Source organism: Erpetoichthys calabaricus, chromosome 3 (genome assembly GCF_900747795.2).
Source record: "Erpetoichthys calabaricus chromosome 3, fErpCal1.3, whole genome shotgun sequence".
In the NCBI taxonomy this organism is placed as follows: Eukaryota; Metazoa; Chordata; class Cladistia; order Polypteriformes; family Polypteridae; genus Erpetoichthys; species Erpetoichthys calabaricus.
In genome coordinates, this window is record NC_041396.2 from 98,532,800 (window position 1) to 98,545,763 (window position 12,964).

The following is a 12,964-nucleotide window of genomic DNA, read 5'->3' on the forward strand; positions in this document are numbered from 1 at the left end:
TTTCACAAGAGAAGTGGCATTCATAGTGTGGTAAGGCATGGAGAGGCTGCTAGTTCCAACGCTGAAGCTGCTAAAGAATTCGTGAAAAATTTCACAAAATTAGTGGAGGACGAAGGCTACATCCCGCAACAAGTCTTCAACTGTGACGAGACCGGATTGTTCTCCACCCAGTTCCTCCTCATTTCATGCCAGAACTCGACTCATGCAAGGTTAGTTTTCTTGGTGGTTTATGGTTAGTTTTTGTATTACGGATTTTTCAAATGTTCATTTTTCGGTTCGTAGCATGAATTGTTGCAATGTTACTTTTCTCTTTTTTCAAATGCTCATTTTTTTCCCTGTGCTTAAAACTCATTAAAAAAAAGTGTTTACAGCGAGTGGTTCGTAGCGTGATTTGTTGCAATGTTACTTTTCTTGGCGGTTTATTAAATTACATATTTTTCAAATGTTCAATTTTTCCTGTGCTTAAAACTCATTAAAAAAAGTTTACACAGCGATCGGGTTGTAGCGTGAACTCCTGCAATGTTACTTTCTTAATGGTTTATGGTTGGTTTTTAAATAAAGTTCGGATTTGTTCAAATGTTCCTTTTTTTCCCTGTGCTTAAAACTCAAAAAAAAAAAAAAAGTGTTTACAGCAATCGGGTCATAAGGCTACAGTATAGCGCAAACTCTTGCAATGTTAGTTCACTCTGTTGTTCAAGGTTTTCTCAGTGTTATTCAATGTTTTTACATTTAGTTTACTATTACGCTGTGCATTCTATGGTTTAATTAACTATATTTGTGCTTAAAAACTTTAAAAAAAATATATATATATATTTACATACAGTTCATATGGTCTGGAACAGATTCATTGTATTTACATACAATCCTATGGGGGAAATTGCTTTGGTTCACGACCAAATCAATTTACGACCAGAGTTTTGGAACGAATTATGGTTGTGAACCGAGGTTCCACTGTATTGTCTTTGATATAGTATTGAATCAATTAAAAAACTTTCTCCAGGGTCCAAATCCCAACCCTATCCATCCATTATCCAACCCACTATATCCTAACTACAGGGTCACGGAGGTCTGTTGGAGCCAATCCCAGCCAACACAGGGTGCAAGGCAGGAAACAAACCCCGGGCAGGGTGCCAGCCCACCGCAGGGCACACACACACACCCACACCCCAAGCACACACTAGGGACAATTTAGAATCACCAGTGCACCTAACCTGCATGTCTTTGGACTGTGGGAGGAAACCGGAGCACCCGGAGGAAAACCACACAGACACGGGGAGAACATGCAAACTCCATGTAGGGAGGACCCGAGAAGCAAACCCGGGTCTCCTAACTGCGAGGCAGCAGCGCTACCCACTGCGCCACTGTGCTGCCCCTCCCAACCCTATACTTTTAGATTTTTCCATTGGGCACCTTTGTTTTATAATAGGTAGAAAAGAAAAATATTGAATTAAGAGATAATCATAAATGTAACAATTGTTTTACTCTGGTTACTCATTGTAGACTTAGAATTTGTGCTAAATTTGTGTTGTTTATGGTACATTTACAGCAGCATGACAGTTAATAAAGTTTTAATATCAGTTGTGTACTAAAAAATGAATTAAAAATGAAAAAAATACTAGCTTTCAAATTTAAAGGACAAATCCATGATGGTAGATTTAGGTTATTATTTTAGCACTTATTTCAGTTTTAACTTGTATATATTGTTTTCTAGGTTACACCTGGTTTAACTTTGTGTATTACTTCTTTTTAATCATCAGTATGTTTTTATTTCTTGGTACGTGAACACTTTAATGGTCAATGATTAAAGTAACTCCCATTTCTAGTAAAGTTTGCTGCTGTAAACACCCTCCTGAACCCCAAACCCAAGATGCAGTAATAACCAGCACAATCAATAGGTGTAAATAAAAGGTATTGATTAAACATCAGCACGGATCCAAAGCACTCTTCGAAAGATCAGCTAAAATACACAAAAGAAAACAATTCTTCCTCCTCTCATCCTCCCGTTGAGTGTTGTCCACTGCCTCCTGACACAGACTCACTGATGTGAGGCAGTGGGTTCCCTTTTAATAATAACATTTATTTGTATAGCACATTTTCATACAAAAATGCTAACCTAGAAAAAGTAGCTCAAAGTGCTTAAAAAGCCAGTCCCGGTTATGCTTACAGTGCTATGCTGTCTCCCCCTGGAAGCACTTCTGGGCCATAAAGAAGGTAGGGAGGTCGTCCCTTGACAGTGTCCTCTTTCAGCACCCAGGGACCCCCGACAGGGCTGTACTTCCAGACTCCAACTCCCAAGCACCCCTGCAAGCATATGGACGGAGAATGGAACAAGTCCTAAACAGCTTTTGCTGGTCCATCCACTATATTATACCTGGGCATAAAATTATTTTTGTGGCCTCCCGGCCATTCCATTTGTCGTTTGACTCTGGCATTCCGTTCTGGGTAAGAAACCATCCTCCTTCCCGGCCGGAATGCCTATTCTTCTCCTACACTACATATTACATATGCTATGTACTTCTATATGTTGTCTCGGATCCTTTTCGTTGAGCATCTTTTTGTTTTGTTTTTTTTTACAGGGTATTGCAGGCTTATCCCACACCCTCGATCTCCTGGCAACTGGACTGTATATTTTGAAGGAGCTGACTATGAAACTCATTTCTCACCTGACAGCACAGAGCTGGTATGTGTGAACTATCTATTGTATTTTGAGAAGTTTTGCAACTTTTTGATAGATGAAACCGTATCCACCGACTCATAAAAAGGGTCTGGACTGAGATTTGATACCATGTAAAGGTGACATCACCAGACACCAGTCAGCAGCAGTATAGTGTAGTGGTTGTGGGGTCAAATTTCACTACTGACTCTGTATGTTGATGAGCAAGTCACTTGAATGTGCTCTGATTGGAAAAACCAAAGAAATTCAACATTTGAGAGATACAGTTGGTTACAAGTCGCCTTGGTTAAAAAAAAAAAAGCATTAGCCTAATAATAACTTCATATAACCTAGCAAAAAATGATCCTGTCTTGTCAATTGGAGTTCCTGGTCTATTTGTTTATCATATTCCCCTTTCACTTATTACTAGTAAACAATATTGACAGTTGACTTCTGATGTCATCACCTAGGGTTAATTTGCATCTAAAAACTATTTTCCCTTGTGCAGTTGTTCAAATTTTGTTGTTTTTCAGACTCAGATTACAATACATTTTATTTATTTTGTATTTCTTATCTGTACAAGTTAATTCAAACATGGATATAATATTATAAATACCTGTACATCTTGTTTGTGATAAAAAAAAATAAAAAAATGTGTTTTTGTGGTAAGGACATGGCCCCTTGAATCTCACAGAAAATATGTTGATGTATATTTTTGATAAAATGTGTTTCACATAATGCATAGATTTTTATTAGGGTTGTGGCACTGCTACGTGTGACATCTGAAGAAGATTATGGCATAATGCCTCAAATGTTTTTTAAACAAAATGCAATTAAATTGCTTTAACTATTATATGATTTAAATGCACTATAACAAAAATGACAGTTTTCGTAAAGCACATGTGTAAAATTTTTACTGTACATGATATTTACTATAAATAAGGAAGTGTGCACTGGCATGTCTGCCAGTTCAAAATTTCCCCTTTGCTTCTTCAACACTTCCACTGTAGGCCTAGCCTTTAAATTTCTAAGCATGATAAAACAATGGCCTAGTGCTTATCCTATATGGATTATCTCTGCTCACTGCTCACAGATTTGGAAAGTGAAGATGTTTTTTTAGTCAGGTTTGCGTGACGCTTTAATTTTCCTTCTAATTCTTGTATCTCACACCACACTAACGTTTCTTTCTAACTTTAATCCTAAACTGTAGCAGTGAAATGGCACACGCATCAATCAAAATGGCCAGTCTGATAAGCCTCTCTGGAGTTTCCAAATCTAACTTGTATCTTCTTTTGCAGAGAATGCATTTTAATATTTCTGGAAGGAAATAAAGTGTTCAGATACTCTCACATTAACCTCCTTAGCATTTGACCTGAGTTTTACTTGTGCTGCGAAAACCATGCTAAAAGTGTTAGTCCCAAGTGCCACTTGGGGAACTTTACACATGCGACTTGTGTGTTAAAACCAAGAATCACTTGGGCCAAAAAAGTGCAGTCAGTGCTGCCATTCTTTGGAGAAATTATGTCTCAGTGCAGGTTTTCATTAGTTTTGTAATATCCGCACTTTACTAACAATGAAAACTTTGATGAGAATAACCATCCACCACCTAAAATGAAGAAAATTTGGGAGATATACCAGGTGATTGTAGTAAAATTTCAGAGCATTTACATTTCAGACCACAATGTCAGCATCGATGAAAGTCTCTAGGCTTATAAGGGCAGAATGTCCATGGGATACATTTGAAATTTGGTTCTGTACATAGGGAAAGGGACAATGTTTGATCTGAAGTACAATCAGTATGATGTTGCTACATCATTGATGCCGACTTTGATAGATGCTCTGCTGGATCAAGGTTACTATTCAACCATGGACAATTTTTATATTTCACCAGAGCTGTTTGACATCTTGCTGCATAGAAAGACTGGCTCATATGGAACAGCGCGTCCTAACCGTCGTGGCATGCCTGCAGCTTACAGTTACTGTACAGGCAAAAGGCAACAAGCAGGTTACAAAACCTGTTGTGCTACAATAGCACAATGGGAGGCATAGATTGTATAGATCAAGAATTGACTTTCTATCCTGTTATTTGGAGGCAAAAAGAGATATACTACAAAAAGATATTTTCGTTATCTGGTGGAACAATGCATTTGGAATGCATTCATCTTATACAAACAAGAAGCAGGCAAAACTGTATCTCATGCAAACTTTTCATGCCAGTGCTTGTAGAACAAACCATTAGCACACATTTTTACTGGAGAGTAAAAAAGAGACGTGGTCGACCCAGCACATCACGGATTAATCCAGAGCATCTTATTGGTAGACATTTTATTGATTATACACCTCCAACAGAAAAAAAACAGAATCTAACTCGTACCTGTGCAGTGTGCTGTTTAGAAAATGCTAAATTTGGAAAGAAAATTCAAAAAGAAACATGCTATTATTGTCCCAACTGTGACGTTGGATTGTGTCTTTCACCTTGCTTTAAGATTTACCATACACTCATTTTGAGATTATATACGGTTTTGGCATCATTAGTAGTAGTATTATTATTTTTGTTATTATTTTGTTATTATTGTTCATTTCATCTTATTTTTATTCATCATTACTATCATTATTTGTATTATTATTCTTTTGAGATTAGAATGTAATTTTTCATGCCAAAAAATGCAGCACTTTTTACGTTTTTTTGGAATAAAATGCAACGCTAAGGAGGTAAACATTTCACTTCATTGTACAGCACTACGCTACCTGCAAGTCATAGCTTCTGAGTTTTGCTATAAGAGACTCTTGGTTGTGTGTGATACAGTGGAATTTTTTGCTTTTCCTCATCAGTCTTGTCAGTGCACTGTCTTCACCTGTTATATCAGACTCTGTAATCTTGCACACTGAAAGGAGAAGTGATCAGGTCTCTTTCATTCAAAAATATCAGTATTTGCAAACAAGATTTCTTCATCCTTAGTTTGGCCAAGGAGCTGAAATAAACATAATATTTCATCTTTAATTGAGCTCTCTTCTGGGAATCTGGGTAATATGCTGAAATCTATGCTTTCATCTAATGCAAAACTGAAAAAATGTTCTACAGACAAGTCGGCAGAACCATTAGCAACCAGTTAATAAAAGATAACTCTTTATTTCATTATGGTCAAGTTAAATTACTGCAGTCCCCTGAGTGCTTTGTAGTCTCATTTTTACTCCTGAAGTCTGCCATACTATGCAGTGTTTCTGCTGATGCAAAAAAAAAATGTTGTACGAGTTTTGCATCAGAAAATGTTTTTGTACAAAAGCTGAGATCCATGCAATCTCAAACTATACCTTGGCTAAACATTAAGATGTGGGTTTTGTTTTGTGAGTATGTTTTTGTTAATTCACCTAGCAAATCCGTTAGCGACTGGATTCTGTATTTCCTGGCACTATGCCTGGAAGGAAATCATTTCATTTCACATGTGTGGTTTGGAAATGGCATTCTAAATTGCTTCATTTGAAACCACAGCAATTTTATTACAAATTAAATAAACTGGGCTAGCTCTGTGGAGCACAAATAAAAAATAGTCTTTCTTTCTTGAAAACTCCTTTCTTCAATGGCTCGTTCCTTTCTCTTGTTAGCTTGGTCATTTGTGTTAGTTGTATGCCCATTTGCTTTCTTCTCATCATTAAATTTCTCATTTTAATTTGTTAAGCGCTCAGGTTGTTTTTTGGGAATTTTAGACACCATTCTGTCTAATAATTGATGTCCTTCAAGTTTCCAGGTTTACTTTACTCCAAACTAAGCAATTTGTCATAGACAGGTAGTGTTGTGTAACAGCTAAAACTTTAATTTTAAGCTTGCCAGTTAAGTTCCCACTTCTGACTCCCTAAGTGACCCGTAGCATCATTCATTGTTTCACTTTTCAATGCAGCACACTCCACTTAGTAGAACTTAGTAACAACAAGGGTCATAGTCACCTCAAAAGGGATAATCATCATACTAAAGCATATCATTGAACTTCATTATGTCTTCATTCTTAGTTCAAACTGGCCCCTCAGCTCCTCTCTTAGTCTTATAGATAAACATTCCTTGAAAAATAATCACATTTACTATATAGTATATTTTCATTGACTGTAATTTGTTCTTATTAATTTCCTTTTGTGCACAGGTTTAGGTCTTTTATAAATACACACATTTTTAATAATGTTTATCCTGTGGGTATTTGATGTAGTCCTTTACTTTGAAAAAAACATACCCAGGTTATGGTCAGATGTGGTGTTGCTTTGTTAGCTGTCTGTTGGGAATTAGAGTTTTCATCTATTAGATTTTTATGTTAGAGCTGTTTGTTATATTGACCAGGTCAGGTAGCATGCACTGGTACAGTGCGTTGCCGCACCCACCACACGACGAAACAGCTCAGGATCCTGGTTGGCAATCCCCCAGGCAGACACGCAGTCCAGATACACCCTCCGGAAATTACCCTCTATCTGCCACAGCCAAGTGTTACGCGGGCTTGTTTCACCCTTGGGGAATTGTGCCACATGGCCATAGTGCCGTAACTGATGCTCCCTCTTAATGCAGGTAATGTGCCTCATTTGGGATTCCATGAGCAACCGTTCATTCGATGCAAAGTCAAACCAGCGGTACTCAAGGATTCTCCAAAGAGACACAGTACCAAAAGTAGAAAAATCCAGTCTTCGTCTCAGGTCACTGGATATAGTCCACGTCTCGCACCCATATAGCAAGACAGGAAGCACCAGGACTCTAAAGACTTGGACTGTCGTCCTTTTACATAGATATCAGGAGCGCCACACACCCCTTTCCAGAGACCACATGACCCCCCATGCTCTCCCAATCCATCTGCTGACTTCATCGGAGTCACCAGAGACATGAATGTTACTGCCGAGGTAAGTAAACCTCTCGACAAGGTCAACATTCTCTCCACAGACAGACACACTGCTGTTGGCTGTGCCCAATAGGTCATTGAAGGCCTAGATCTTGGTTTTCATCCAGGACACTTGCAACCCCAGACACTCAAACTCCTTGCTCAGTCTCTGGAGAGCCCTGATCAGAGCCTCCATTGACTCCGCGAAGATCACAGCATCGTCAGCAAAGTCAAGATCCGTGAAACTTTCTTCACCAACAGATGCCCCACAGCCGCTGGACCCCACGACCTTGCCCAACACCCAGTCTGTACAAGCATGGACCAGAGTAGGAGCAAGAACCCATCCCTGATGAACCCTAGAATCAACTGAGCAAAGCACAGAGGTTCTGCCTCCACTCTGCATAGCACTCACAGTACCAGTGTACAGGCCAGCCGTGATATCCAGCAACCAGCGAGGATCCCCCAAACCCTCGCGATGTCCCATAGGCCAGCTCAATCAACTGAGTTGAACTCTTCACGAAAATCGACAAAGGCTGCAAAGAAACTCTGCCGTTGTTTGTGTTTGTGCTCCATGAGGACCCTCAGTGCCAGGATGCGGTCGATGGTAGACTAAGAGCAAGTGATCACAGATACTATTGAGGATGACCCTAGCAAGGACCTTACACGGCACCAAGAGCCGTGTTATCCCCCTGTAGATGCCACAATCCAGGCAATCACCCTTCCCTTTCCAGATAGGGAAGACAAGTCCCATTTTCCATTCATTCAGTATGATGCCAGTCTCCCAAATGGAAGCAAAAATTGCTTGCAATGCCAGGAGGACAGCCTTACCACCAGCCTGGAGAAGTTCACCCCGGATACCACAGATCCCTGCAGCCTTCCCTCCCCTCAGCAGGTTCACCACCTGTGCAGTCTGTGAGATTGGGTGGTTCACAGCTAATTGGAGGATCAACCTCAAGAACAGTGGACCCGGAGATATCCAAAATCCTAGCCGGAGGATCAGCTTTGAACAGCTGCTCAAAGTAGCCAGCCCAGCGTGTCACAACTGCAGTGTCATCTATAAGGATCATTCCATCAGCCTCCCTGACTTTGTCTCTCCGAGGAACAGATTCAGATGTGCATAATGCTTCGATTCCTCTGTAAACAGGCTGTGGGTCGCTAGACCATAGATGGTGTGTCACATTGTCACAGATTATCCTAACAAACGCCGCCTTATTTGTCCTCAAAGTTCTTGCAGCCGTCCTTCTCAGTTTTTCCAGTACAGACCCGAGTTTCCATCAAGCCATGTGCTGCGACTCCTCTCAGTGATATCCAGGGTGCCCTGCAAAATGAAACCCCTCCTTCTGGGAACGCCAGTAACAACAACACAGCCCTCTTCAATCTTCATGGTCTTGCCACGGAAGGTTTCCCACATCACATTAGGATTGTCAATCGCACCCAAATCTGCAAGATCCTCACACAAACTGCATGCAAATTCATTAGAAACAGTCTGATCTTGGAGTCTGGGCAAGTCCAGCCTCATTTTCCTAGTAGTTGGTAGCCTACTGGATCTACGCTGGATCTTCAGAGGAGCAACAACAATCTGTGGTCAGAATTCACAAACTGGGCAATTCTGTAGACCCTGTAGTTTTGCAGGAGCCTCCAGAGTCTGCCCTTGAGGGTCTGATGGAACTCCTTTACAGCACCACCAGTGTTGGAGTACCCAGTCCAACGATGCCTCTCAGTGTGCGGGAACCAGAATCCAGCGATTCATAGCCCCTAACCTTTTGCAAAGTCAAGGAACATGGAGCAACTTTTCACCACGATCACCAGACCCATGGGGAACGAGACAATCCTCATAACCAGCCCTGTCAGTGCCAGTGGTTGCATTGAAAGTCACCCATCAGAGGAGTCTCACCTTGCGGGTACTCATCAACCACAGAACGAAGTTGCGAATAAAATGTCTCTCTCACTGAGACATCACTCACTGCAGTTGGAGCATACACCGAGACAACAGACAAGGCACCCTGGGAGTGCCATAATCTGAGTCTCATAATACGCTTGTTAAAAAGAGTGACATCAGACACCATCGGAAGAAGCCAATCTGCTACAGCAACAGCCACTCCCTGAGTATGACAACCATCAGAGCGACCAGACCAATAAAAGTTGTATCCAACTACAGACATCTGGCCAGTCCCAAGTCTATGCACCTCAGAGTGCCGCCACTGAAATGCAGAGTTTACACAACTCCTCCTACAGCAGAGGAAGATGATCATCATGCCAGAGAGACAAGATCGTTCCATGTGCCTACCTGGATGGGCCGCCTCAAATAGGGACACGAGTGCTGCCGTGCAGCGAGCGACGCTTCAGCACCGCACCAGTTCTGATCCCCAACAGGCCTGACACCATTGGCTCTTTGACAGTTTCAGCTCTTCTGGGAATGGGACTACAGAGGGCTTTCCCCCATCCCCTTCATGATGCAGGCAACCTTTCTATAGGTGGCTGCAGCAGAGCTACTCCCACAGAGAGCAAAAAGAAGTCCTTTCTGTCATTTCACAGCTGTGTGAAGTTTTTTTTATGGTTGCTAGAGTGCTGGAGTTACGTTAATGCGAATTACAATTATGTTTTAAACTATTAGAATTTAAGTACATGGGCTGTAGATCTAAAACGGTTTCACATAAAAAAAAAATCGGTTAAATATTTTGCAGGTATCAAAAAAAAAAGTGTCCACCCACAATTTGTAAAGAATTCAAAAATTGTTATCCACATCATGAACTTTATATAAATTCTTTGTATACTTTGTAACTTAATAAAAATCCTGCAGGTGGAGTTGGGAGCGCCCCCTCATAGGCAGAGTTCCAACAACTTTTTATATAGCAGCAGCAATTTCACATTTGATAAAAGTAACACTTATTATGTAGTAATGAGAACAGTATTTTTTTCTTATTCTAAATTCACGTCAAAAGCTGCAGTTTTTAAAAATGTGAAAAGGTTCTTTTTGTAGCTCATTCTTCCGAATCATTTAAGGGACATTTAGGATAGCATTGGCCACATACAGTCAAAGTAAAAAGTATGTGAACCCCTAGGAATTATCTATATGTCTAATTCCCCTGTAAAACATGGTCGCATCTTCATGTCAATCACAATAATGAACAAACAGTCTCCTATAACTAAAGATACACAGATTTTAAGAGAATTTTTGACCATATTGAATAAATCATTCAAACTGTGAAACTGAAGGTTGGAAAAAGTAAGTGAACCCTAAGCTAATGACTTTTTAAAAAGCTCATTGCAGTCAGAATTTAGCACACCTGGGGCCTCATGCATAACGCGTGCATAGAATTCGCACTATAACATGGCGTAAGCACAAAAGCGGAAATGTACTTACGCACAAAAAAATCCAGATGCATAAATCTGTGCGTTCGCCAACTTCCACGTTCTTCCACTACATAAATCCTGGTCAGCGTGGAAATTAGCGCATGTGCACGCACCTGCTACCCCACCCCAACTCCTCCCAGAATTATGCCTCTTTGAATATGCAAATCAATATAAATAGCCCTTAAGTTCAGTGTTCTGTGAAAAGGCAATGGCAAAAGTACGTGGAAAAATAGAAGAATTTCCGCGAATACCAAGTGGAGGCAAAGAAAAACATACTATTTGTTGTTTTAAACAGTGGTATAATCAACAATAGGAAGTTGATCGAGTGACATAAGAGTGTCGGAGAAACTTGAAAGCTCAAGTTCACAAAGGCACACAGTGTCCAAAATAAAAAAGAAGTCAGATATCAAAGTCGCCGTGAAAAGGCGAGTCGTAGCCCACCGTCTGAGTGTCATCTGAAAGCTTATTAGGGTACAGAGAAAAAAAAAAAGGCACACAGTGTGAAAAAAGAATGAAATGTCAACTATAATCTCGAAATTTCCACTTTAATCTATCTTATTTTGTCATTAAAGTAGAACATCATAAACTTCATCTTAAAATTGTTTAATTTACTAGTTTCTCAAATCCCATCGTAACTAAAGTAGCACGTTAAATGCTTTGTTTTGTATTTGATCTTCTATGTGCTCAATGTGTGTGAATCACTACGTGCTTCCAGGCTTTGTCTTCCTCCGACAGGACACAGAATCCATTACATTCGTAATATTACAGCTGTCGTAATAATTAAAATACTGAGAAGTATACAGTGAACCCTCATTTATCACGGTTAATCCGTTCCAGACTCATCCGTGATAAATGAATTTTCGCAAAGTAGGATTCTTTATTTATAAATCGAATATTTTCGCAGTTAGAGTATAGAAAACCTGTTTATGACCTTCTAAATACGTTTTTTTAACATTATTAGAGCCTTTTAGACATGAAATAACACCCTTTAGTCACCATTACACTCGTATTACCCAAAATATTAGACAAAATAAGAGAAAATAAGACATATTAGACATTACAAATATCATATTATTATTATTGTACTGTACATTTAATTACACACACACACAGTTCTTACACACAACCACTAACCTATGAAGGCACAACCTCAGTAGGAGAGTCATCAGGTGGTGCAGTATCTTCAGCAGGTGCGTCGTTGTCTTCTTCTTCTGAAGGAGTACTAGGAGTAGGCAGTGGGTGTCTGGGTGTGCGGCTGAAGAACATCTTGATAGGCAGTTGCTGGTGCTGTCTTTTCATATGCGTGAGGAGGCTTTTGTAGGGTATTGCCATCTTTGATCATATCCAAGAGTTTCACCTTCTCATGGATGGTAAGCATCTTCCTCTGGTGCTTAGTTTCATTGTCAGAAGGCTTAGAAAAAGCAGCATGTTTAGGAGCCATCGTGGGGCTTAGATAAAAGTTCCCAGAAAGCGCATGCGTAGTGATGCAAGCGTGTATGAGAAAAAATCGCGATAGAGTGAAGCCGTGGAAGTCGAAGTGTGATATAGCGAGGGATCACTGTACGTGATATAATTTTCATGATGATAGGAGTTAAAGCATGTTATTAAACATGGGAACACGGTGACGCAGTGATTGTTCATGTCATACGCAAGAGCTTGCTGTGCCATGCGCGACCTTTGATGAAATGCTTTATTACAGAAGTACTGTCTTTTTCAAACGTACTAACCCCCAATTCCTGTCCTTACTTTTCTTCCTCCAAATACCCAATCGCCATACAATCAGCTCTGTAATAGATGTTAAGCCATCTGTAAGATTAGAACACCGATTCTTCAAAACTTTTAAGGAACATTGAAATATATTCGTAATGTTTAATTATTCTATCCATCTATCCTTCCAGTGTCACGCCAGCCAAAGCAAGAATACAGCGCGAGGCAGGAACAAACCGTAAACGAAGCTCAAGCTCGCTAGCGCTGCGGCACCGTGCAGTTAAAGTTTTATCTGTATAATATAATAAATATATTTTGCTGCATTTCATCTTAAAAATGATATCGTCATCATATGTAAATACGTGCTTTATAAAGTGGCTCAGGTTGTGCAATATTATAA

General features: G+C 40.0%; 1 protein-coding gene across 1 annotated transcript in view; it reads left to right on the forward strand.

Annotated features, from left to right (window-relative positions):
- afdna (afadin, adherens junction formation factor a) overlaps positions 1 to 12,964 on the forward strand; it is a 416,944-nt gene that overhangs the window by 288,661 nt on the left and 115,319 nt on the right. Inside the window, 1 exon segment of the mRNA XM_051924597.1 lies at positions 2,577 to 2,680. Within this exon segment, the coding sequence (XP_051780557.1) occupies positions 2,577 to 2,680 (104 nt within the window).